The sequence below is a fragment of the Dermacentor albipictus genome, chromosome 8, assembly GCF_038994185.2.
Source record: "Dermacentor albipictus isolate Rhodes 1998 colony chromosome 8, USDA_Dalb.pri_finalv2, whole genome shotgun sequence".
Classification (NCBI taxonomy): domain Eukaryota; kingdom Metazoa; phylum Arthropoda; class Arachnida; order Ixodida; family Ixodidae; genus Dermacentor; species Dermacentor albipictus.
The window spans coordinates 127065588-127089625 of NC_091828.1; the positions used below are offsets into that span (position 1 = coordinate 127065588).

At 46.3% G+C, this 24038-nt stretch overlaps 1 protein-coding gene across 6 annotated transcripts; it reads left to right on the plus strand.

The window, feature by feature from the left end:
* The first annotated feature begins 12924 nt into the window (after positions 1-12924).
* On the plus strand, positions 12925-23708 carry LOC135921877 (E3 SUMO-protein ligase PIAS4-A-like). 6 transcript variants are annotated; one of them, XM_065456276.2, is made up of 4 exons: positions 13475-13666; positions 18140-18170; positions 19621-20141; positions 22922-23708. In XM_065456276.2, the coding sequence occupies exons 1-4, from the start codon at positions 13529-13531 to the stop codon at positions 23297-23299; spliced, it is 1068 nt and encodes a 355-aa protein (XP_065312348.2). In that variant the 5' UTR covers positions 13475-13528; the 3' UTR covers positions 23300-23708. The 6 variants fall into 6 exon arrangements, with proteins under 6 accessions (XP_065312350.2, XP_070380523.1, XP_065312348.2 ...); XM_070524423.1 differs by lacking the exon at positions 13475-13666 and adding an exon at positions 13719-13774; XM_065456278.2 differs by lacking the exons at positions 13475-13666; positions 18140-18170 and adding an exon at positions 12925-13078.
* Positions 23709-24038: the final 330 nt, after the last annotated feature.

Sequence of the window (24038 nt, forward strand, 5' to 3'; positions counted from 1 at the left end):
GTGGTAAGCATTTTCACACCCTACGGTTGTAAAATTGCCAGAAACGCAAGGCAGACTCAGCGTGAGCAAAGGGGTAGGGTAGCTGATTAATACTAGAAGTATATTGTTTCCTATAAAAATTTTGAATGTTTGAAAAAGCAGCCCCGCAAAAAGAAATTAATCCGTAACCAAAAAATATTCGGCAATTAAATATAATTCATACAAAATGTTTATTCGTAAAAACGGTTCTATCATCAAGATGTCTCGTTTGACAGAAAAACTTGCATCAGCCAACGTATGTATTTCAGTGGTTCAAGCGTCGAAGGAAGTACGTTAGATATGATGGAAGCGTGTCCTAAAGATCCTTATGGATCTTCAGGACCATAAAGATTCATAACGATCCTTAACGATCCTTATAGAACATGCTTGCAGGTTCATGTCCTTCTAGGATTATATGCTAAGTGGTATATACACGTCCTTATAGGGCTATAGTTTATGTAACCTTCGTGTATTAGAATGCATGAAGGGCGCAAAATCGGATGTGGATTAAAACAACACCCAACGAGTGTTTACAACTGATATGAGTGTTAATATGCTCACTGTGTACATGGCACTGCCAACGGGTGTGGCGCTTGTGTTGGACAGAAAAATGTTCATCTTTCAGATTTAGTTCGGGACAACTGGGAGAGCGTTCAGTACCCAAATAAGGATGGCGTATACTTCACTGTGATTTCTGCTCGTGTTTATTCCCTGTATGGTTGTCCTTGTGAGCCCCACTCTGCATATCTCCAACTTTACTCGGTGTGTGATTAGTCACGCCGTTCGTGTCTCCACGTTATGGATGGCGCCTCGTGTACCTGTCGCGGACTACATACGCTTTGCGTGAAACGTGTAGTCTGGGCTAACATGGAAATCCACTCTTAATAGAGAGATTTAGCAGAGCGTTTGCTTGCGCTCCGCTCCGCACACGTTTCACGGGCACCGGTGGCTGCATAGAATGCATTGATTCCGCTTATCTAACAAGCGCGTCTCCCAGAGACGCCACTGACGTGCTCTCAGCTTGGCGGTAAAACGATTACGAACGCATCTACACGCCCCCTGACGCACCGCTAAATCAGGTTCCTAGCGGAACGTGGTCAGCGTCAGTGTTCCCGGTAGCGTTTTGTTGAGCGCCTGCGTGCCAATTGTTGTGATAGGCCGATCTGAGCGGATCGGACCGTAAACGCTCTGCCAAAACTCTCTAATAAACGCAACGTAGTGCCGCAAAACGAGCGACGGAAAGGGTTTAGCGAATATGTGTGCGACGCTGTAATGTCTGGCCGGTGGCAAAGGAGCGTTACCTTTGGGATCAGCATTGACGGTCTGGCCCACAGAGGTCAATGCATGCAGTTATATCAATTATCAGTTACGTTTCAGCGTCCATGAGATCCTTCCAAGGAAGTGATCTTTTTAATCTCACTTATCATCATGACGTCACATACAAGAGCGTTTCCTACGACTTCACTTATCTTTGGAACGTTTCTTTAAATTTGCTAGTTGTAGCAAAACTACAGCGCCGTGACTATAGCATCGGTTTTATGCGGCGACCAGGCTCATAAGTCCTATTATTGTTAGCTGTGATGGCGCTCCACAAGTGACCTCAAGCCAGTGATTTCTGTCGCGAGTAGTCTCATTAAGGAACTCTTTCAGTGTTTCTTTCCCGATTTCACCTAAGCTCAACAGCACTTAGCGCATTCAACCAGCCAACGATATTTTGTCTGGCTATCTCGGTTTCTCTAAATGGGCAAACATGGAAAGAGCACGTGCTTGTACTTTTACCACCTCTCTAGAGAATTTGCGATATCAAGGCATTCTTAACCAATGTCTACCACGGGGCGGTCACTTTCTTAAGCTGCCCTCGTACTGCGACGTGACTAAGATCGTTTCCTTGAAAAATAACCAAGGTAGAATCCGTTTCGCCAAAGCCTAATAAGCTATAATACTAACGTACAGAAATTCGATGCTTATATTTCGCAACTCGCCATAACTCAGCTGAAAATGACGGATCACGCTAGGAGGTCTCCATGACTTTCTTTCCGCAGCATAATTAAAATGTTTTTCCATCCACAACATTTATTACACACACAATGTTAAAGCGAAAATGCATAAATCATGCTCCTTTTTTCTTCCGAGGTACAGAGAAAGCCTTTGTCGGACCTTTTTCCGACGCTACGCGGGACCAGAAATTTAACGATAGGCAGTCACTTCGGTTGACATCTCCCGGAGCTAAGAGTGTATGCAAGCTGTTGCTAAATGGTCGGCTCATGCACTTTTTAATCAGAGAAGAAAGCTTTGAAAAGAAAATGCGCCTAGATTTTATTGAAATCGCACTCTCTGCAAAATGAAGCACAACGCACTTTTTTGTGCGTGTGTTTTCTTTCGAAAGCTTATGATGCTTCTTAGTTTTAAAATAACACTGAGAGGACGTAATAAAACAAGGTCTAGGTTTGGGCCAACTTCTGCTTAAGTTTCCGAAGAGCGGACATATATTCCCAGTGCGCTAGCACTGAACTAATTTTATTAAAATTTGATGCATTTAAAATGTATATCATAGTAACTTTAGACACTTCGAAGGTTGAACAATACCCATAGCGCTAAATGAAATGAAGATTTCCCAGTTTCACAATTACTGAAATTTATCATTCGGTAACTCAGCAACAGAAACAGGTATCACTAATCTGTTAACCACATTTTATATAGCGATTAAAGCGGTTGCTTTTCAACTATTATACAAGGGGTTTCAAAGTGACCATTTTGTATATTCTCAAGTTCTTCAATGACCACGTCACCGACGTAACAAATGAATTAATTGAAAGCGCGATGTTCAATTCTGACAATGCCGCTCTAATCCTCTTTATCATTCAATTCACAAAACTGGAATAGTTTTAATCATTTTTGAACAATTACATAGTTGCACCTTGCCATTTAGTTATTCTTTCTTCATTTGTTTGTTCATGTTAATTGTAAAAATCATAGCGTTCAACTTCTACAGCCTCTTGTCCAACCCCTACTCCAACCGATACTCCACCTCCCCTGCACCCCCTATTTTTTATAACCATTTTGCGCTAAGTGGCCACAGATCTTATGGTCTGAGATTCTTTAGTATGAATCGACTAGCCCATCAACACGTACGTATTACTGAGTTACATTCCTTCTACATTGCACTCTTTTAAGAACGTTTACGATAGCCGCTCACCTTGTCCCTTCCACATCTTATTACCATTTTGCACTAAGTGGCCATAAGTTTTATGATATTAAATTGTTCAAAAACATTTTGATGACCTAAATAATAAATGTATGACAATCACTGGCTACAACTTCAAGGTTTTCTTTAAAATAGCAACTCATTATTTTCAGATGAATCGAGAGATGGCGTACTAATTCTTCATTTCATGTGCATTTTATTAGGAAATCTGAGGCTCACCAAAGTGTAGCGCTTCCTCTAATCAGGGCAATTTGAATCTTCCAAGTTAAGTTGCGGATCGAGCTTATGAAATAGCCAACAGGCGATATTTGCGTCAAGCGGATTCGTGTGGTATATGCCAGGATACAAAGCATATTCGAGAGAAGGCTAGCCCACCACATTCGAACAGCCAGTGCTCACTTTCGAATACCGGTTTAAATTAACACATCTTGCTATCGTGCAACCACACGTATGTTAGCTAGATGCTTTTTTTTTCAAGGAAAATCACATTCCATGAAAACATTTGTGAAACTCGAACTTCTAAAATAGGGTGTATTTTTTTATATTTACAACCTTGGTAAAAATATGTTGTGTATAATTATGTTGTTCACCGTGTTTGTTATTACCGTACCTTGATCTTGTCTGTGTTTTTGCTGTTGTTTATCTACCAATTTGTTTTCTCGCTCAACTGTGGCAGACTCAAACATATCCTTCGAAATGATTGCGCCACTTCAAAAACACATTTCTTGCCGACTGCATTGAACCACGCTTACTGCTTGTTGAATTTCAAGTGAGTGTTTCTGCATCGCAGTCGTGCATCCACAATATGTTTAAACTACTGAACGAAATGCCTCAGTATGCTGCCAGAGTTTTGACAATAGCGATTTCTCGTTGCTAAGCGCCTAAAAAAACACAATCGTCTTGTCCAAACGCCGATGCTACACCGAGGTGTTTCGTTCGGTGGTTCTCTTGCAAACCTTGCAGAAGGCATCTACTACCTAAATACATATTGTATTGAGTACTTCTTGTGTTTGGTGTAGTATTGGTTTAATCACAACACGATGGTGTGGAAATCAAGTGGTCATACTATAAATTTCATTTCAGCTGGTGATGCCTTGCCTTCTACTCGACGAACGTTGCTGTGTTTGTATTATTCCTCATTACTTTCCTAGTATTATTAGTGTTAATGCATATTGTGCTCACGCGGCCCTACAAACTTTCATATGTCGTCCTGTGAAAGATTATGGATGAACAATTAGGAGCTATTACTTGGTCTTACATCACGGCGCTAAGCAGACCCAGATAGAAAAGTTCTTGCATGTAAAATTTTTGTGCGGCAGTTCTTGTTCAACTTTTCTTACTTTTCTAACGGCAACACACGATTGTTTAGCAAACATATCTTGTCAACATTGCCCAGGCTCCACGCGCTTACAGTGCGACGGAACCTTAGGCATAACTTGTGTCACCAAACATAACAATGTAACTCCGTCTTTTGAGCTAAATCTGGTTATAAGAAGCAGAAACATGTAATCAACCTTCAAATGTGACTGTAATTTGACAGTCAACTGTTTTGTGGGTGTGCTACATATCACTGGAGGCTGCAGGAGGACATGTCACTACAGCGAGTTCAGCTTACTTACAGATATACAACGCTATACCATGATACAGGGAGATCGGAAAAGTGGATACAGACCATATGGATTAAAAGTAATTAAATGAGCAAATACCAAGGTTAAGAACTTCCTGCTCAAATTAATCATATCACATTTGTCGTAGCGCGCCATCTAAATAATGTTTCAATAGTTGTGCCACATACCTCCTTATTGGTCTCGACTCTCCTTAACAGAATGTTCAGAATTTTTGTGAATTTGAAAGTTTTTATGCAATTACCGTTAAGTAAATTCTCGGTAGTTTGCTTTAAAAGAAAGTTGTAGCTCGGTGCCAACTGCGACTCCACTGTTAATAAAATGTCCAGTAAATACTGCAATTAATAGTGAGACAGCTGCTGAACCAGCTTGATTAACGGTCGTTGCAGCGGAGAGAGAAGGTTAAATCCTTCCGACTGTTGAAAAACTAATTTTGGTTTAAGGTGTCAGTATCCTTCAATCAAAAACTGTCGGAAACAACATAATATTTTTTGATCAACACACAATCTACACGCGACTCCGTAACTCTGAAAAAGTAGTTATTAGAGTTCTGTAATCTGCGCCTCTTAAATCGTCTAAAACAGATAAATATAACGCGTTGTTATACAGCTTATGTAAAGCTATTACAATTTTTACGCAAGTTTTGAAAAAGTCACATTCACAAATGATTGGTGTATTTCAGAGTGGTGTATAATACACTGATAATGTTGCCTTTAGATTTTCTGATATAAGCAGTTTTCATATTTGTGATGCCGTCTTTTATTGTTTACTTTCACAGCTGTAAGCTGCAAGCCCCTTTTTATTTTTTCATTTGTCAATTTTCGGCAATTTTTGTGAACAGAACGAAAGATGTTGATGGCCTGAAGCAATAAGTACTCCCCGCAGTCCGTATATTCTAAATCGTTTCTCTAGAATTGAACAAACATCATCAATATAGGTACAGTATAAATCGCTGAACAACACAATTTCGATGCCCCTGAGTACTTTGTGCAACTTCCGAGGTAAAAGCTTCCTCCTAATGGTGCGGAGATAAGATAACTTGTGGGAAGGTTGGTTTGCAGGTAGCGTGAAAGAATGTTTTGCTTTAAGCTAAGGTAGAGAAAAAAAAACGATAAAGTGGTCGGCTTGGAAATACATTAAATAAAGTACCGGCTGTTTTTTGTGAAGACTACACGTGGCACAAACTCCGTTGCGCCGCCAAGACTGTGTTCGTGTGAACAATAAATGTGCTGCGAATCAAACCACTTCCCTTCTCTTCCTTTCTGTCCCAGCGGTCATCGTGTTCTAGGGCTGAGCACGAGACCGCGGGTCCGACTCCTGGTCGCGGAGGCTGCATATCACTAGACCGACTGAAAAACTATTCGTTCCGTTTAGAGCGACACTTTCTGTCACTGTGAGGCACCCTCAACTGGCTACGATTAAAGAACCTGGATCTTCAAGCAGCAGCGAAACGCTTCTATCTCGCTGCCGAGCTAATGCGATTGGACGAAAACTTCAGCGCGCGCCCTGGTGTGGGCCAAGAGCAGCTGGCAAGCCACGTCGTGGCGCATGCAGTTGTTTTCGGTTCGCAACCAGTCTGCGAATACCTCCACACATAGCTTCCACAACGGCAAAGGTACGTAGATCGGCACTTGTCGACCCGCCTCCGCTTGTCAAACAAAGGGAAAGGGAAAGCTAGGAGCGAAGGGCTTTGTAAGTGGCATCGAACTAGCAGGTTTTCCGCCTAATGAAACACGGCAGCTTAACGTACCTTGTGCATCAGGCACCCGATATTTAAATATTTCTCTCTTGGCACAAACCACGATGCACTGCTGGCAGTTGTCGCTACTTTAACATCCGGGGGCATCAGTTACGAGAAGGGAGCCTCGATACGAAGTTACCCTTGCCGAGGCACAGTTTAAACGCCGACATTCAAGAAGCGCTGAGGTTCGAAGCGGAAAACTGATCAGCAGAGGAGATAAGCAAGACTTGATTAGATTATGTGGGGCCAAAAACAGAAAACAGATGGGGACGGGATCGTTGCAAGCACAGGTAATTTTGCAGCATAAAGCACAGATAGTTAGGATGCTAGATTATGATATGACAATGGCATAACTAGTTCATACAGGCTGGGTAACTCGTTGTCGCTAGCCAGATGCTAAGGGGAGATTATCATCGACCGTAATCTTCAGCAGCAACCATTGACATAGTGTCCATTAACAACAAGCCTTTCGGGTTGTATAGCGGTTCATTTATGCTGAACACAAGAATAACGACAGGGACGATGGGTATGACCACGATAGAACGAAGTGGCACTGATGGACAAAGACAAACAAGATTGAGATGGAGATTGGCGGGTAAGTACCTGGTCTCTGCGAGAAAGGGGGCGATGGGAGCCGTCGATGTATGTCGAAGACGCTATGGAAGGTTATACTCCAAAACAAAATATATCACAGATAGCAAATAACTGCTGTAGATATAGAGACTTCAGAGAGGGCAAACTTCGGATTACATCAACATCAATGCATTTTGGACCGACACTGCCATCGTGAACCTGAGCTAATATCACGAGACATGCTGCGGCGGAGGTTCCTTAACCCGATACTTGGGCGCAGCTTTTTCCACGCCAACAGCAATTGTCGTCACTGGTTTAAACGTGCGCACGGCACTGCGATGCAAGCTGCAAAAAAGTGCCCTGTGAGTCATTAGCGGTTTTAACGCTCTCGTTTCGTCAATGACGTCGTCATGTTTACATTGAAGCGAAAATACACGCCAGGCATACTCTGTTCCACAACTTGATGGTGTTATTGGAACCTTCTCCTCCTGCCCTGCATGCCGCTGGGACTGCTCTTTAAGGCAATGAGCAAAGTCGTGGTGTCTTCTTGGAACTTCTACTGTAGTTTTCAGTTTCGCAAGATTTCATGCGCAGTGTCGGCAGAATTACATCACTCGTCTGCTACGCTTCACGTCTTGCGCAAGCTTCATTTGCTCTGCAGTCTCTCAAAGCACTAAAATACTCGCCCCCATTCGCGAAAAGCCACATACCGCATTTAGTCGTAAAAGACCCTCTCGTGTATAATCCGCCCTCATGCGTGATATCGGTACCCCGCCTCCTTTCCAGGTAAAAGATTTGAAGAAAGAGACTTTTACCAATGTTACCTACTACAATACATACGTCCGCAGAACCATCACATCTTGGAGCATGCTCCGTAGGAAGCTACGAGTAAGTTGTGTGCAGAGCGATCGCGAATAAATATACACGTGTTCATTGGTGCTCAACCTCAATAAGTACCGCAATGTACCGTATAAACTCCAAGTGCGATACGATCCTATCGGGCCCCACGTGCCGTATGCCGTGAATGTGAAGGAAAGCGCGCCAGGGTAATAAGCCTACAAGAAGGGTGCATTGATGCGCGCAGTCTTGCCGTGCCTGTAATGTTGAAGGCCACGTGATCGAGCACGCTCCAGGGAGGAGAGCGTGCGTCTCCTCCTCTATCCCGGTCGTGGAGGCGCAGGGCTGTCCGCGCGGCTGAGCGCGTGCGCGGCCCGTGCGCCGTGTCAAGGACGCAATGTGCGGCGGGTGCCAAGACCAGGGGCGAACGGCCTCGTGGCTTCACGCACGCTGCGTTCTCGCGCGCCTAGTGCTGGAGGCGACGTAATCTCGAGTTTCCGAGACGCGTTTAAGTGAGAGGCGGCATTAAGCGCTCGCTCCTCGCTGCCGGTGCTTTTTATCCCGTCAGCGCTGTGAAAGTGAGTGTTCACGTACATCGATTGAGATCTGTTCATGTTTTCGTGTGTGAGCGTGACACCGTGCTTGTTAAGTTACAGGCACGTATCAAGGATATTTTTTCGGGAGGGAGGGAAGTGGCGCTCCCCCCTTGGATACGAGCCTACTAAGTTAATTAGTATTCGAAGGTTTACTACAATTTAGACAGCCTATAAAACTACGAACCTCGATTCGTGTAAACTAATTTGCTATCACTGTCAATGCCTCGCTCTTAGGGCGAAACGGCAATTTTTTTTCTGCACACCATTCAGGACGTCATCCGAGGTTTTTAGCGAGTAGTCACAAACCGGACTCGCAACCGCATCCTGCACAAGATTCCAAAAACAAGTGCGCGTATTACTCGTATAAATGCGGCATCGTAGCGCAAGACATTAAGCAACGCAACGCTTTAGCGGATGCGTAGGACAAGAAAAATAACTGAACGAACCCGCCCCAATCCCTTCCCTCTCCTCAGTCTTCATTTACAAGATTAAAGTTCCTTGGGTCTTTTTCTTTTCCCTCAGGCCGGCCTAAACCTCAACGAACAATTGCGTCATCGCTTCAGACACGTCTTCGCTTTGAAGACACATGCATAATTCACACGCCTCTGTGTCGAGCATAAGACGACACTCTTGTTACCAAGCGAAGCCTCGCAGCCTAAGTACACGTACCGCAACTGCGTCGCGGAAAGTCTAGCGGGTGAGACTTTTGGCAGCAGCGATGTCTCAACACGTGCGGCTGACGCTAACGAGCACGAGTCGGCACGAACGCTTCGACCTTCGCGGGGGCCACCCTTATTTTGGGACCTCATTAGCGAGCCTGACGGCGTCGCGTAAAACTCGATGGTACGTCGCCAAATCACGCTCTTCTCGATCCCACCGGTGAACGCGCGGGTTTTAAAGAAAACTGCCACGCGATACGCTCAGAGGTCTCAAGCAGCGCAATCCCAGTTGATGCCCACGTGCAGATGCGAAGAAGCATTTCTCCCATCGCCTGAGATCCTTCTGCATCGCGCTGCTAGGCGGCATCCTCCTCTCCTATATTATTGTACATTTAGCGGCTTTGTACATCCGAGTGCATCATTTCTAAAAGCTGGTCCATTGTCAGGGACAATTGCTTTGACCTGCTTGGCCATATCTCTGTTCCACAACTTGATGCTTGATGACGCTATTGGAACCTTCTCCTCCTGCCCTGCATGCCGCTGAGACTGTGCTCTATTCGATGTCCAATATAGAAGATTGTGTATTTTGCACCCCTTTCTATATTTTTGTTCTTTTGTGAAGCAAGGTATACAGTCGTGAAGAGCTTTTCTTAGTGTTTTGCGATGACCATTGAGCTGTCACAGGATCTGAAGGTCGCTTTGCAGATTTGCAATGGATGGCACATTATCACATTCTGAAATATCATGCTTATTCGTACTCCAGTGAAATCTGTGTTTTATCTTCCAGTATGTCATGCAGAATCCGTCACGGACACAGGTTTCCGGTATTTTTTGTTTTTGTTTTCTGTACTCACGTCAGGCGCGTGCGGCAATGTATCTTTGAAAATCAACCCTTCCGTGCCGTACCACTACATATAGGTGACATACGTGTCGTTGTCTTGATCCTGAATTAACACTCTTGACAAGGCGCCTCCATCTGCTAGGCTGTCTACTGGCTTGTGAGCGACACTGAAAGCAAACCACTGCATTTTTCTCACCCACTTGGCCAGTCTTCATTGCGGTTCTGAAAGGTTAAGAATGTACGATTGGAATCGGTTGGCGCAGGACAGGGGCAATTGGAGATCGTAGGGATTGGATTGGAGCCAACTTTATGCCAGCAGTTGGGCGCTCGCGCGCCCCTACGAGGGCCTACGTCATCTACGAAGTCACCGTTACTCGGCGGGGGTCTCCGCTCATCGTTGCCGGCTCGCTGGGTCCCTGCCTTTCGAGCGCCACGAGGACCTGCTGGACAGTCCAGAGCTGTTCGTCTTGGTCGTAGCTCTTCTCGGCTGCCTCGATCCGCGGTGGGATCGTTCTTGATTTTGCTTCTGGATTTTTAACGCAGTCCCACAAGATGTGCGTGTAATCTCCTGTCTCCCTCTGGCAGACTCTGCACTTATCGGTGGGATATGTCTCGGGGTACATGCGATGCATCAGTCCCGGGCTCGGTAGCGATCCCGTCTGGTGCTGCTGTCTCAGTAGTACCGCTCGACTCAGCCTCGGGCGCGGGGGTGGGAGAGTCCTGCAACCAGGCGGTAGGCCATCGTGATTTCGTTGTAGTCCGTCATGCGGTCCTTGGTTTCGAACCACGCCGGATGGTCTTTCGCCGGGGCGCGGTTGGTTAGCGCTCGCGCAGCGGCGTGTGCCGTCTCATTGTGGTTCTCACTGCGTTCCGACGTGCTGCGCGCGTGCGCCGGGAATCACTTGAGTCTTACTTTTCTGTCTTTTAGTTTGGCCGCTCCCCGTACGCGCTCCGCCGCCCTGCAGATTTGGCCTTTGGCGAAGTTTCACACCGCCTGTGTCGAGTCACTCAGCACCGCGTGGCAGTCGGCGATGGCCAGGGCGATGGCTACCTCCTCCGCTTCTTCCGCTCCGGCGCTTCCCACGCTCGCTGCCGTCCTTGTGGCACCGGTTGACACCTCTATGACGACCGCTGCGAAGGCGTTCCGTTGGTATTCGGCCGCGTCCTGCCGGTTGCACTTACAGACATGTCTCGTCCAGCTCTTACATGAACTCGAGTACTAATCGCGAGAGGCTAGCAATGTTGACAGCGACGGGTTCCCTGTAACAGGGCTCTGTGCTCACCCATTCGCGGGCACTGGTCAGAGGCGTCGCCTCGCTGGCTCGCGGCTAAACGTGCAGCCAGGTCTTGTCGTCGAGATTGGACATGAAGTCGACATAAATGAAGCCGAAGTACTCGAGCGAGCCCTCCTTTGAACTCTTTTGCTTCCCTACGTTCCTCATGACCGCTTCGACCGACTTCTTGCGATTCTTGCACCCGACCGGAGGACAAGGTCAGCAGGGACACGGCGTCCCTAAAATCGGAGGGGCGGGGTTCACAGGAATCGCCGCCATTCATCCAAACGGCGAGTTCGAACAGTCACGTGTTCTATAATCTGAAGGCCGGTCCGCACTGCGGCGCTCGAGTGCGTTAGATGTGAAAAAGAAAAAGATCAGGAGGAAAATCTGTACGATAACGCGAAGGGGATCGCCTTGCTATTTGACGCTCGAGCTGGCTGCCTGAGGACAAAAACACACTGGGGCAAATATATCGGCCACACTATGAGGCATGTGTGTGCTGGAAAAAAAAATTGACATTCACTTTAGCATATGCCAAAGATGATGAAGGCGAAAGGCTACGCACTCAAGATACATCTAATAAATTATTTGACATTCTCATTCGAATGCGTTGTAGTTCTTATTACTTGTTTTCTCCTACCAAATGTCGGTTCGAGTGCCTTAACTGAAGCTACTTTAATTTACTCTGCCTTAATCAACTTTGCCCTAATTAACACCGATGGTCGTGGGTTTGACTCCCACCAAACGTCGAGAGTTTGACTCCCGCCAAAGGTAGTGGCTTCGAGTGCCTCATTTAGCTACATAGTAATTAACTGTGTCTTTTTTGTCATTATTAGCAGCATCAATATTTCAGCAACGTGAAAGGGGCGATGTGGAAGAAGACGACGACGAAGGCGCGAGCTGTGGCTTGAGCGCTCCTAATTTATTGAACTCCCAACGCGACCTTGAAACAGAGATCTAAGGAGAGAGATATCTAAGGCTTTCGCCTTAGATCTTTCGCCACAACGTAATGGAATGCTAAGATAGCCTCCCAGCGAGACCCGCAGGGAGTGTCGATCTTTCAGAAGCGTTGGGATCCAAAGAATATTCGACCGATTCAAAGAAGATGGAAGGATTAACTGGTCACCAGTCGACATAATTAAGAGACGATTACAGTAGGGATGGAAAAACAGGAAACAGATTTATATAAGCGCAGTCATTGCAAACGTAGGTAATGGTGCAATATAGTGATAGAGGCTTTAAATACGAAAGCAAACATCGATATCAGATAGGCAAAAGGCTAGATAGTGATATGTGCATGTAATAAAATCAGATTAATTCAAGCAGGTTAGATGGCTATTGCCCCCACCGTTGCAAACACTTATCTCTACTAGAGGGAGCAATGTTAGTGGAAGACAGTGGTTGCAAACTGAGTGCCAATATACATCACCAACTTGATCATCATCATGTGTTTCTGAGTCTGTTCCGCTTTCGTCGCTAGCCCTCCGTGATTGGTCAAAATTTTTCGGGCCGCACGCATTTCCGCCGCAATGTCATTAAGGCTGAAAGCTTGCCAGGTTGTCAGTATGACACGCGTTTCCAATGCCACGGGAGACGAATACGACCATGAACTGCCTCCAGCATCCGCCTGATTACATGCTCCTCAATCCGCGGTGCTACGCACTGCGTAGGATTTGCCATGAAGTCGGCGCTTAAAGGGAGGAATGGTAAGGTGCGAATTCTGCAAGTAACGAGAAAAAAAAATTTGTGAAACGAGGTATATATATTCTTATTCGCGCATGTTTTCTGCACCTTTAGCGCTGTAACTGGGTTCGATAATGCCTGTACAGCCGCCCTGATTTTTAATAATATAGCGCGAGCGTCGACTGAACTGCTGGTGAGCGCCTTATAACGGCGATAAGCGTGCAACAAGGCGAGTGCAACAAGGCAACAAGGCTCGTGCGCGAACTCTCGCCTTGTTGCACGCTTATCGCCGTTATAAGCAGTTCAGTCGACGCTCGCGCTATATTATTAAAAATCAGGGCGGCTGTACGTCACGGGCGGCGTCTGGAAACTGCCGAAATCCGACCCGTTGAAGTGCCGGTCGTGCACTGATTACGCATGCTTGCGTCGAACGAAAGCGACAATGCGTCGCTACAGCCGGAGATTGTCCCGTCATGACCGCGTTCCGGTGCGGCTGCCCGCTGGTTGCTTTGGCACCTGCTGTTCGGAGCCGCCGGCGAAAACAAATTTTCGCCCGAGGACACGTTTTATGTTCCGAATGTTCAAGTCGAATGCCATTTTTCGCCTACCAGGTAAATTTGCGTTTGATGTTCGAGCGATGGAGTGGCTGAGAAACTGGCTAGGCGTAGTACAAGCGACAGTGATGACTGGACCGAATGACCTCATTCGGCCTTCTGCAAGTGCGTGAGTTCGTGCACCGTTTTCTTGCTCACAATTTTGCTTAGCTCTAACCGCCACTTGCCTTAATTATTCGTCAGCTATGCGTTCGTTATTCTTTTTTAACGTGCTGCCATTGCTCATCTTGTCATCACCTGCTGCTCGTCTTTGCCAGCTGTGGAATGGTTCGCGAATTACCATGCCTTGCCTTGATTTCCGGGATTTGTGCCATAAGTATAGGCCTTGAAAGTTTTAATCTCTACTAACCGGTAACGGGTTCCATCCGAGCCGTGGCGGTCAGGTGGCATGTGAGAACGCTTGTGTGCCGCGCGTTGGGTGCATGTTAAAAAAACACAGGCTGTCCAATTTATCCACAGGCCCCCAATATGGCGTGCTTCGTAATCGTATTGTGGTTTTGGCTGCGAAACCCCAGTATTTAGTTGCTTATCAACTTTAAAGTTGTATTCCACAGAACTTCATTTAGCTAAATGCCGCTTGCACTGCGTACGTCAGTGCTTCGGTTGCAATGCTTGCCGTTCATTTAGCCGCCACTTGCATTTATCAGCTATACAGCATGGCCCATGGGTTTTTAGGTGAATTGCCTTAGTTTCCCCACTTTACCTCAACGCCTTTCGTAATAAGCTTTAAACTACTCTCACCTTTTTTCTTGCCTTGCTCTTAATTTTGTTTATAGGCCAAACCGCCGCTTAGTAAGCTTTTATCAACTAAATATATGTGGCTTATCACAGATCGCTTAAATTTTCCTGATTTGCGTTTCCTAATTACAAGATCACCGTAAGTCCTTACGTATTGCAGCAGATTAGATAGATTTAGCAGTGCCGTACTACGTACCATAAATTTGAGCGCGACATTTACTGGTACACCCTTGCAATTTTTTAACAATAACGCGCGAGCGCCGACCACACGACGTGTCAGTGGCCTTGCAGCGGTGAGGGGCACTCCTGAAGCGAACAGTGCAGCAGTACACATTCGAACTAGAGTTCGCCTTGCACGACCGCACGTAAGGTTGCCAATCCCACCGTCCCTGGCCACTACAAGGCCGCGGACACGTCTTACCGTCGACGCTCACGTGCTATTGTTAAAAAAATTGCAAGGGTGTACATGGACCACGGCTGCGCATTAGTATCTTCGCGCATTACCGACGCTGTAAACGTGCCTGTCTCTTCCACGGTTGCGTAAACGCAGTTGATAATCTTTTGGCGGGAAAATTGTCGAAGCCTCACGGTTTGTGTCATCACGCTTTCCGGCCAGTGTGTGCTTAGTGGGCAACAGCTACACACGAGGCTTTATGCGCTTCATGCGTCTGTCGGCGCTCCCCCACTATCGGAAAGGTATGCAGCTATTCGATAGCAACGTTCCGTTCACGTGTCGCGTGAAAATCTCAAGTTTTATGGCGAGGCTGTTAGCCTCTGGCTGGTCGGGATATCTCGCGGCTCATCCTCGCGGAAGAGAAATGCCTGTATCGATTGAAGCTGAAAGTGCATGCACGCTTTGGTGGCACGCACGCGACCTACGACACAACATTCGTTTCAATAAAGAACAAGCACGAAACAAGCATTCAAACCACATATGGACAGCAGCGCCTGATAGCAGCGCCAAACTCGTAGCACTCCCCGCATACGTGTCGTGGTAAAAACTACTGTTGCGAAAGCGCCCGCGTCGACGGCAGCTTGCGCCGTGGGGAGTGACGTCACTAGCCTTTAATGTATAAAAGAACCAGCCTCGCAACTGACTTCATTGTTATTGCAACACCACTATGGGCAGGCAACGCGTTGTTAAGACTTCCGAGGAGCGGGAAAAAGAAAGGAAACCGAAATTGTAACGACTTGTTGGAAATAAAGTTCTCATTCTGATTCAATGCGGCCAGCGGCGGCTTGCCGCCAAAATTACCATTACTACCATTAGTGTAGAGCATTGCATACTCTACTCAGCAATTGTAGTGGAGGTTTTCAACAGTTTCGCTGGACATCCACTTTCGCAATGCCGGGATGGAGAGTCAGTTTCTTTTTTTTTTTTTCGTGGGAAGCATGGGTTGCTTCGTGCAAAGGTTGTTGCTTCGTGCTGCGTTTATGCAACCCATTGCGCTTCGTGCAATGGGTTGCTTCGTGCTGCCTTTATGCCGAGTTTCGTCTACGTTTCGGAATTACGCAGTTCACAGTGAAGTTATAAATTTTTCCGAATCCCATTCTACGAAGCGGTGGTACTTGCGCACGTCACTACTTCATGAAAGGATAATGATAAATCGCTCCACCTTCAAAAGATGCGTTCATTGTCTGCGTCAATAAATAATAATAATGATGACGATGATACCTATATATGCATTGATGCGTCGACTGAGGTAAAATACAGCGCAGCTTCTCTGCACGTCCTTCTTCAGAGAAGGGCTGATGAATATTTTGTTTTCCGTTCCTCATTGCCTTCACTCAGTTTACGCAGATATAAATTATGCAATAATACCAGCATAACATGGCCCGAGTCGGTCAACAATCGACTCTGGCAACGTACAGGTGCCCCAGAAAGTTAACGAGACGCGCGAAACATATCTACGTGCGCTAGCGGTGACAGCGCGCAATGCAAAGCATGCGCGAAAGAAATCTGCGGCGACCGTGCAATCTGCTTTTGACCAATTCCTCGTCGACGGCTCTGGTCATTGAGCATTCGTTCAAATGGTCGGCGCTAGAGGTGGTTCTTTCGCTCACAGCAACCCTTTATCGACGGTAACGGCTCTAAAAGGAGCGTTTACTTTTCTTTTTGTACAAACGAGTAAAAGGTAATAATAAGCCACCCGTAGTCGAAGCCGTGGCGGCTATACCGCGCTCAGGGCTGACTGAATCGTTGCACCGCCACCATGGCGTCCCCGGCTAAGGAGGGAGATGGTCCGTCTCCGTAAAGGGCGATCGTCCCACGCCTCCAGAAACGAAACCTCTGGCTTCGGCGCGCGCGTGAAGCATGGTTTTTTCGAGTGTTGCAATAGGTAATATAGCTGATCTTTGCCAATTTTGTGGAAATACGTATATTATTCATGCTGGCAGAAAGGCTTTTTTACACGACGTTCTTTTCGCGGCTCGAATACAGTGATTCTCATAGTTAATGTGCCATCTGAGAAGCATTAAGACAATACGATAACCTTGAATGTTCTCGGAATACTGCTCAACTGAAAAAAACCACACGACGCGCAGGGAATTTCGAATGCCATAACTATTAAAGGGACGAAAGCTTTGTTTCAACTTGCAAACCAGTTTCAAAAGAGCCTCGGGTGACACCTGGTACCTGAAGTCTGAAGGGTTCAGTGCGTTCTGGATTAATTCAATTCAAAAATGAAAACTAAACACGAAAAAAAGAGGCACAGTTTACTTGTGCTCTTTGCACCGCAAACGTTGCACGGTCGCGCTTCAGCAGTTATATATTGAAAAAAGTAGATTTCGTAGGAATTAGACGAAAAAGGGAATGGCAGAAAATGGCATTTTTCAATGGTTTTTTTTTTCCGGAGGACACTAAATATCCGTAGATTTCGAAGCTTTATCACATTCATTAATCATTTTTTTAAAAGTTAGAGCTAATCGTAAATCAGTCACTGTGGCAACACTGCGCCTAATGCTAACTATAGCTTGATTCGGATTCGGCCTCGCTGCTACCCGCCCTCCATTCATGCCGGACCGAAACTTACCTGACGAAACAAATAATGAGCGCGACGCCTTTCGTCAGAAGTATAACGGTGGCCATTCACTCAGGTCGTTGTCGCCAATCGACCTCTGAAGAACGTTGTGCACGAGAACAGTTAAGTACATTGGGTGAGCTGCCGTACAACGAACGATCGACAGAGATGAATACCCTCGAGGAGGTACAGCAGACCCGAAGAAGACGACAGCGATCAAAAGCCACCTCGAATAGCATACGGTCTCGTGTGAGAAAGAAAAAAAAGACATATAAAGGCGCAGCCGGTGAGGTATACCCACAAATGCTGGTTAGAAAAAGAGAAAGAGTTGGAGAAGAACAACACATTTCGCTGGCGCCATTTACAGTTTTGATCGGTTTATTTACCTTCTTCGACTACTTGTCTCATTTATTTTTTTTTATTAGTGCATTGCCCACTGGTCTCGGTCGTTCATAGCCTATCCCCCAGAATGGTTTTGTGACCTTATACAATAAATCGTAGTCGTCATCTACATGCAGTCCTAACGCCAGACCATTATTATTATTTTTATACCCGATTTTCCTGTGATTATATTTTTTCTCTCCAAGCACAAAACGTCTACTTCTAAGCTCCAATGTTCAAATTGTTAACTCCCTTATTATTTTTTGCACCTGGTTGAACCACCCGATTCATGGCCAATCCCCCACTGTGGGTATGTGCCACTGCCACACAGCACAACAACAACGACCTGCAACAGACGTTCGGTGAGCCGTCCACCTCGTTATTTGCTCGTCGACTGCGCATTTCCTGCATCTTAGTGCACCGATTTCAGTAGTGAACCTTTTCGTTTTTGTGGAGTCATTGTCCTTTGTCCTTAAGCTAATGCGCGCAGCTGTTTAACTGTGCAGCTTTTAAATGTTGCGTGCCATTATTGCTTCTCGTATTGTCGAAATGTAAGTGCGCACCTGCTTTAACAAATGTTGTCAATCTCCTGCAATGCGCCGAGTTACGGACTCGATAGCAGAACGCCCTTTTTTAAGCGAAACAAACCTGCTCCACGCCCCGAGGCACGCAGGCCGTTATATTGGCGCTGTGGACCACTGCACAACGCAGTGCGTCCTAAAACCGGGATGCTGCAGCATTCCCTACAAACTCCCAAGTCGCACCTGCTGTTGCACGCGAGCGTTAAGCCACGTGAATGCTTAAACGCTGTGAAAGGAACTTCAGTAAAACTTCATTTGGGCCTAGTTCGTACATAATGCCCAGTGCGGTGCGGTGGTATACAGTGGCCCAGTGGTACAGTGCCAGTGTTTGTCGTATCTTCCTTTTGTGTTTCGTCTTAGGTGTTTGCGCTGTTAGGTTGTTTGCGCTGTAGGTCTAGGAATAACATCCATTTGAAGAAAGATTAAACATGGTCAGGAAGAAACAGGCCAACTTAGACGCTGTAAGCGTAAAAGCAGGTGAATTCAGGCTGATGCTCGCAAACTTGGAGTTTGACAGAGAATCTCGGAAACAAGTTAAGGACCGCGCAAATAGCCATGGAACAAAATATGTTACGCGTAACGTTAAGAAAGTGCAAGAGACCGGGTGGTATCAGAGAAGAAACGGAGATAACCAATATTCTAGTTGACATTAAGAATAAAGCATGCAGCTGGGCAGGCCGTGTAATGCGTAGGGAAGACAACCGGCAGGCCATTGGAGTTACAAAATGGGTCCCAAGAGAATAAAAGAGCGATGACGGCAGACGACTAGGTGGGATGACGAAGCGAGGAAATTTGTATCCGCAAGTTGGAATCAATTAGCGCAAAACATGGATAATTAGAGATCGCAGGGACAGAGGCCTTCGTCCTGCAGTGGACATAATGATATGACGATGATGATGATATTGAATTCTGAAAGAGCCAAAAACGACTTTGCAAATTCCGAGACCTACTATAAGGGCAGAAAAGCCCAAATATAAAAATACTTTGACATTCATGACGTTATAACGGCGCAGAGTTCCGGAAATTGAATTTTGACGTTCATCTTTTATTAAACAACATCCTGCGAATTTCATGAAAAATTGTTTTGAATAAATGCTTTACCAATATAAATTGATTCAGTGTTACTTGTTAGTGTCTCTTTAATAAAGTTTTTTTTCTGAAAATCGTCTGTCTGAATATGTCCGAAATATCCTCTGTACTCCACTTTCTCTTCATCTACCTCTTGTTCCAGTTCCCGGCTGGTCACAGCTTTTCCTCATTTTCGGTTCCGGTGCGATGCTCCCGCGGCAACCCTTCTACCGTCCCTTGCGGCAGTTGCCACTTGCTCTACGTCTGCTGACACATTTCCCGGGCATGCGCTTCTTGGGCACGAAGTACTCGGCGCAAAGCCAAAGTGAACCCTCTTCGGCGCTTGTACTCATCTGCTTCGCTCCGAACAAAGGGACCTCCTCTCTGGGTGATTCCAAGGCCATCGTATTAATAAACGGCCAGTTCCACTACGGCGTGCCATTAGCGATGGTCAACATTTCGCCGCTTCTCAGCCGCACCGTGGAGAACACATTTAGCGTTGGCAACAAGCTCATCCCACTGACTGTGGCAGTGCGTGTCGTCGTAGCTGCGAGGGTGGCCGAGGACGAGATGCTGTGCTCGCTGGACGAGAACGCACCGTACGCCATCAGGCGGGAGGACACGGCAGCGCTTGTGAAGGCCTGCTTCGCCGATGCCGACGAGACGATTGTGGATAATTTGCAGGTGGGTCTGTATCGCACGCATTTGTAATGTGCTGCGGAAGTGTTGCGTCAACACTAAATCATAATTCTTCAATATGGCTAAACTGATAGCTCATTTTAAATCGTTCTTTGTCACACCCTTGGTATCCTTCTGAAAGTAGCATGAAGCTACATAGAAACCCCATATGGGTCTCTGGCTTACCTCGGTGCAGTTATTGGAACGGTTAATGTCAGCAACTCTGGGATAATCGTCCAAACAGAGCCACTGCTCTGATTAATCTTCCGGTTTTCTTATTTATGTTGGTAAATATTCACTCGCCTTACGTACATATCGGCTAAAGTAGCCTGGATAATCAGCTATACAAAGATTTACATAGACATGCTTCAGAAATAAGAGCTATGAAAAACATGTCTCTTTAATACAGGTGCGCGAACAATATCCGGTTTTCTATAACGACCTGGAAAACATATAAAAGTCAGGAAAGTTTTCCGCATCTCGAAAAGACTGAATTATCACGGAAATTTAGTTGAACACGAGGAAAGTCGGGGAAGTTTGCCAAGTAAACTGCTCAAGTAGCAAATTCCTGTAGGCTGGTTAGCCCGCAAAGCTTTTAGGCTCCTTGCGCCACCCCTCCATTCACCTTTCCTAACCGATCATTTTACTGAATTGCATATCAAAAGGTTCGATTCGTAACTTAGGTCCATCACTGGAAAAACAGCGCAATAACACAAAGGGCCTGCCTTGCTTTGGAGCATCTATTATGTCGTGCGAAGCATATTGATATCAGCAGGAACAAAACCTTACATGTCGTGTACACGCCAACGACGAACTGAGCAGTTCATATTGTGAAGCATACTTCTCCGAGTCACCCTAGTCCTTGTCGTGTATCTCGGCGCTTTCATGGGCTGATCCCGAAGATAGCACAGTCTAAATATGTGCCATTGGGTATATTTGGGCCACAGAATTTGTGCTGCTATTCAACGAGCTTCTTAGACGCCAACCTGTGAATGGCCACTAAATGTGTGCCAATTGTTGTGGGCACAGGGGCCTCTGGTTATTCGTTGCTCTTCAATGAACATTTTTGGCGTCAACTTTGGTCAGTGGACATCGCAACACACCTACGTTGTGGCATCTGTGCAATGCTTCGCATTCTGTAGATGTGAACTCGAGTTCAGTCTGCGTTCAATTTTCTTTTTTTTTTTGCAGTTGATCTTATGTCGCATGGTGGCCCATAGTGACCAATAAACGCACACTGGTGTTGCACCCAGCCTTCATTCATGTAACAAATTTAGTGGTTTAGGCTGTCGCACACGGGATGCGAAAGCATTCGGAGAGAACGCAGACAGAGGAAGTGGCTGCACATAGCAGGCAGCTAAAGCTGCACCAATGCACTTTGCTACAATATTAAAAGCCTGTTGTAATAACATCTGTATTGCCAACTATATGACTGGAATATGGCATAAACATAACCAGCGGTTACGAGAACATGTGCTTCGCAACTGACGCGCAAGTTGATCAAAAGTTCCACATTTTTGAATAAACACCGCATGCGCCAAGAATCTCTAATTTAAGCGTGAAGCGCGTAGTAGGAAATTGTGAGTCTAATAAATGCTACACGTTCTGCACTCCTGCAACGATTTCATAATAAAATTGCGCGTGCATTGAGTGAAGGTAAGCTGCGTATCACCGATACTGGGCAGAGGGTAAAACAACTATGGAAAGGTTTCCTTGCTTAAAATTCGTGTTACAATTAAACTTGCACGAACAAATTATCAGGAACATTATCATTGTTCTTTTTGTTTAGATTCATCACAACTATTTCATTTATCACCGAACGTATGGCGAAATTGCAATTTCTGTTATTCCAAGGTAATCTTTTCTGTGGTTTGTGTTCGCTGAATGGCAGAAAATTTTGGCCGATTATTTACGTTTAAAGAATTTCCGAACAGACGAGGCCAACCTCGGTGCTTCCTGCATGACGGTGGCTGAGGTTCAAGGTAGACGGCGCACTTTTTTTGATTGCAGCTAGTCGCGCCTGCTGCTAAGGCGTAGGAAAATTTCGCGCAGCTGCAGTGCATGCGCGGCTCGGAAGGGGCTCGGCTGACTTCAGCAGTACGCGAATACCGTGAGTGCCGCGCCCTGTGGGCTACGGGATGGCCCAGGAAGTGAGAGGCGGTCAATGCGTGGCCGAGCGGCACCGAATAGTTGGGGAAATAGGGCAACGCTCGTGACGACGTATTGTGAATTTGTGCGTAACCTAAATGCGCAGAACCTTTATTTCTGTGACCATGCTGCACGCTTCTATCGTAAATGTGAGAACAGCGGCACAGTAGTCTTTTGTCTTCTCCTCACGAGCGGACTGAAGTACACACGCCTGCGCGTTCTCACGTGACTCCCGTCCTGTTATCTACGTGCGGCAACAGAACGCGGCTACAGGATACCAGAGAGCCAGATGGAACGCTAGTGGCGCGGACTTGCAATGCAGACTTCAACCAGAGGGCATTAGTCTATTGCGCTCGCAAACTACGTGCAACTTAGCTGGTGGCGCAGAGGCGTCGGCAGCGACAGAACCGTGATTATATAAAGGCTCTTTCGAATTGAGAAGCAGAAAACAATAACGTTTTTGACACTTTGCGTATCAACAAACCACCGTAAAGTGCCGCTACCATTGCTGTTCTGCCTGTGCCTCTGTCTATACTTGAGTATATGTCTACGGTGTTCTTGTACTTCGTAAGCTCGTAAACTGCAATACGTACATGGACAGGCTAAAACTACTGCTGGCGTCGTCTCTGGTTCCGCAGTTGTCCCTGGTCTGCCCGCTCGCCAAGAGGAAGATTCGGGTCCCATGCCGTGGTGCCCGTTGCCGGCACGTGCAGTGCTTCGATGCCTACGCCTACCTTGCCCTCAATGAAGGCACACTGTATCCGTCCTGGAGCTGCCCCGTCTGCAACGACCAGGTCCACCTGGAGGACATGCGTGTGGACCTGTTCACGCTGGACGTGCTCCGCGAGGTTGACGAACAGTGCGCTGCTATGACCCTTCAACCCGATGGCAGCTGGGTGCCGGTGACAGACTGCGGCGACCATAGCTTCATCACGATTGAAGACAGTCTCGTAGAGGAGACCAAAGGGACGCTACGCGATATATCCCTCATTGACTTGACGCTCGATTCGGACTAGGGCCAGGGACTGACGCTGGCTTGGTTGTCTGAACGACCAGTACGTGTCAGATGTCGGCATGATTTCGTCTTCTGCTCATGGTACGCCGGCAAGAAAACGAAACGGTGTGCCAGAAGTGGGTTTCGAGGCGCCTCCATTTTCGCCAATAATTTTGACTTATTTAGTTGCGCCACCTGTCTGTAAGTGGCTATGAAAATTACAAGCGGTCAAAGAAACCGCGAAAGATCATGCAGCTTCGTGAACGTACGCGGTACAAGCTGGAACCAGCAACTATCGGCTTTCATCAGTAATATTACCTAGGCTTAGAATGTTTTACGTAATGTATACGATTGTGTACTTTTAGTGTATTTAGGTTTTTATTACATTGTATTATTATATAACGGGAAAATATATCCGTGCTCTAAAACCAGACGATTTCCTCCATCAGTCTTTATGGGCTCCTGATTTATTTCAGATTATCTGGCAACCCGACTAAGTTTTTTTACTCTTTTTTTTTGTAAAACTTTGTTACTGTTCAGGGTTAACAATTTCAGGCACCTAAGAGCCAGATGCTTTGACCGCAGTTTTCCTTCTCCATGGTCTCCTCTCCATCGCCAGCGGTTTCCATCACGAGCCCTGGAAGCTGTCTTTACGCCCTGCCAGTAATAGCACAAGCCCACCCAGCATGGTACTCTTAAACGAAACACCAAACCAATATTTTAGCAGACATAGAACCTCAGTTTTGATTCAACACTTGTGT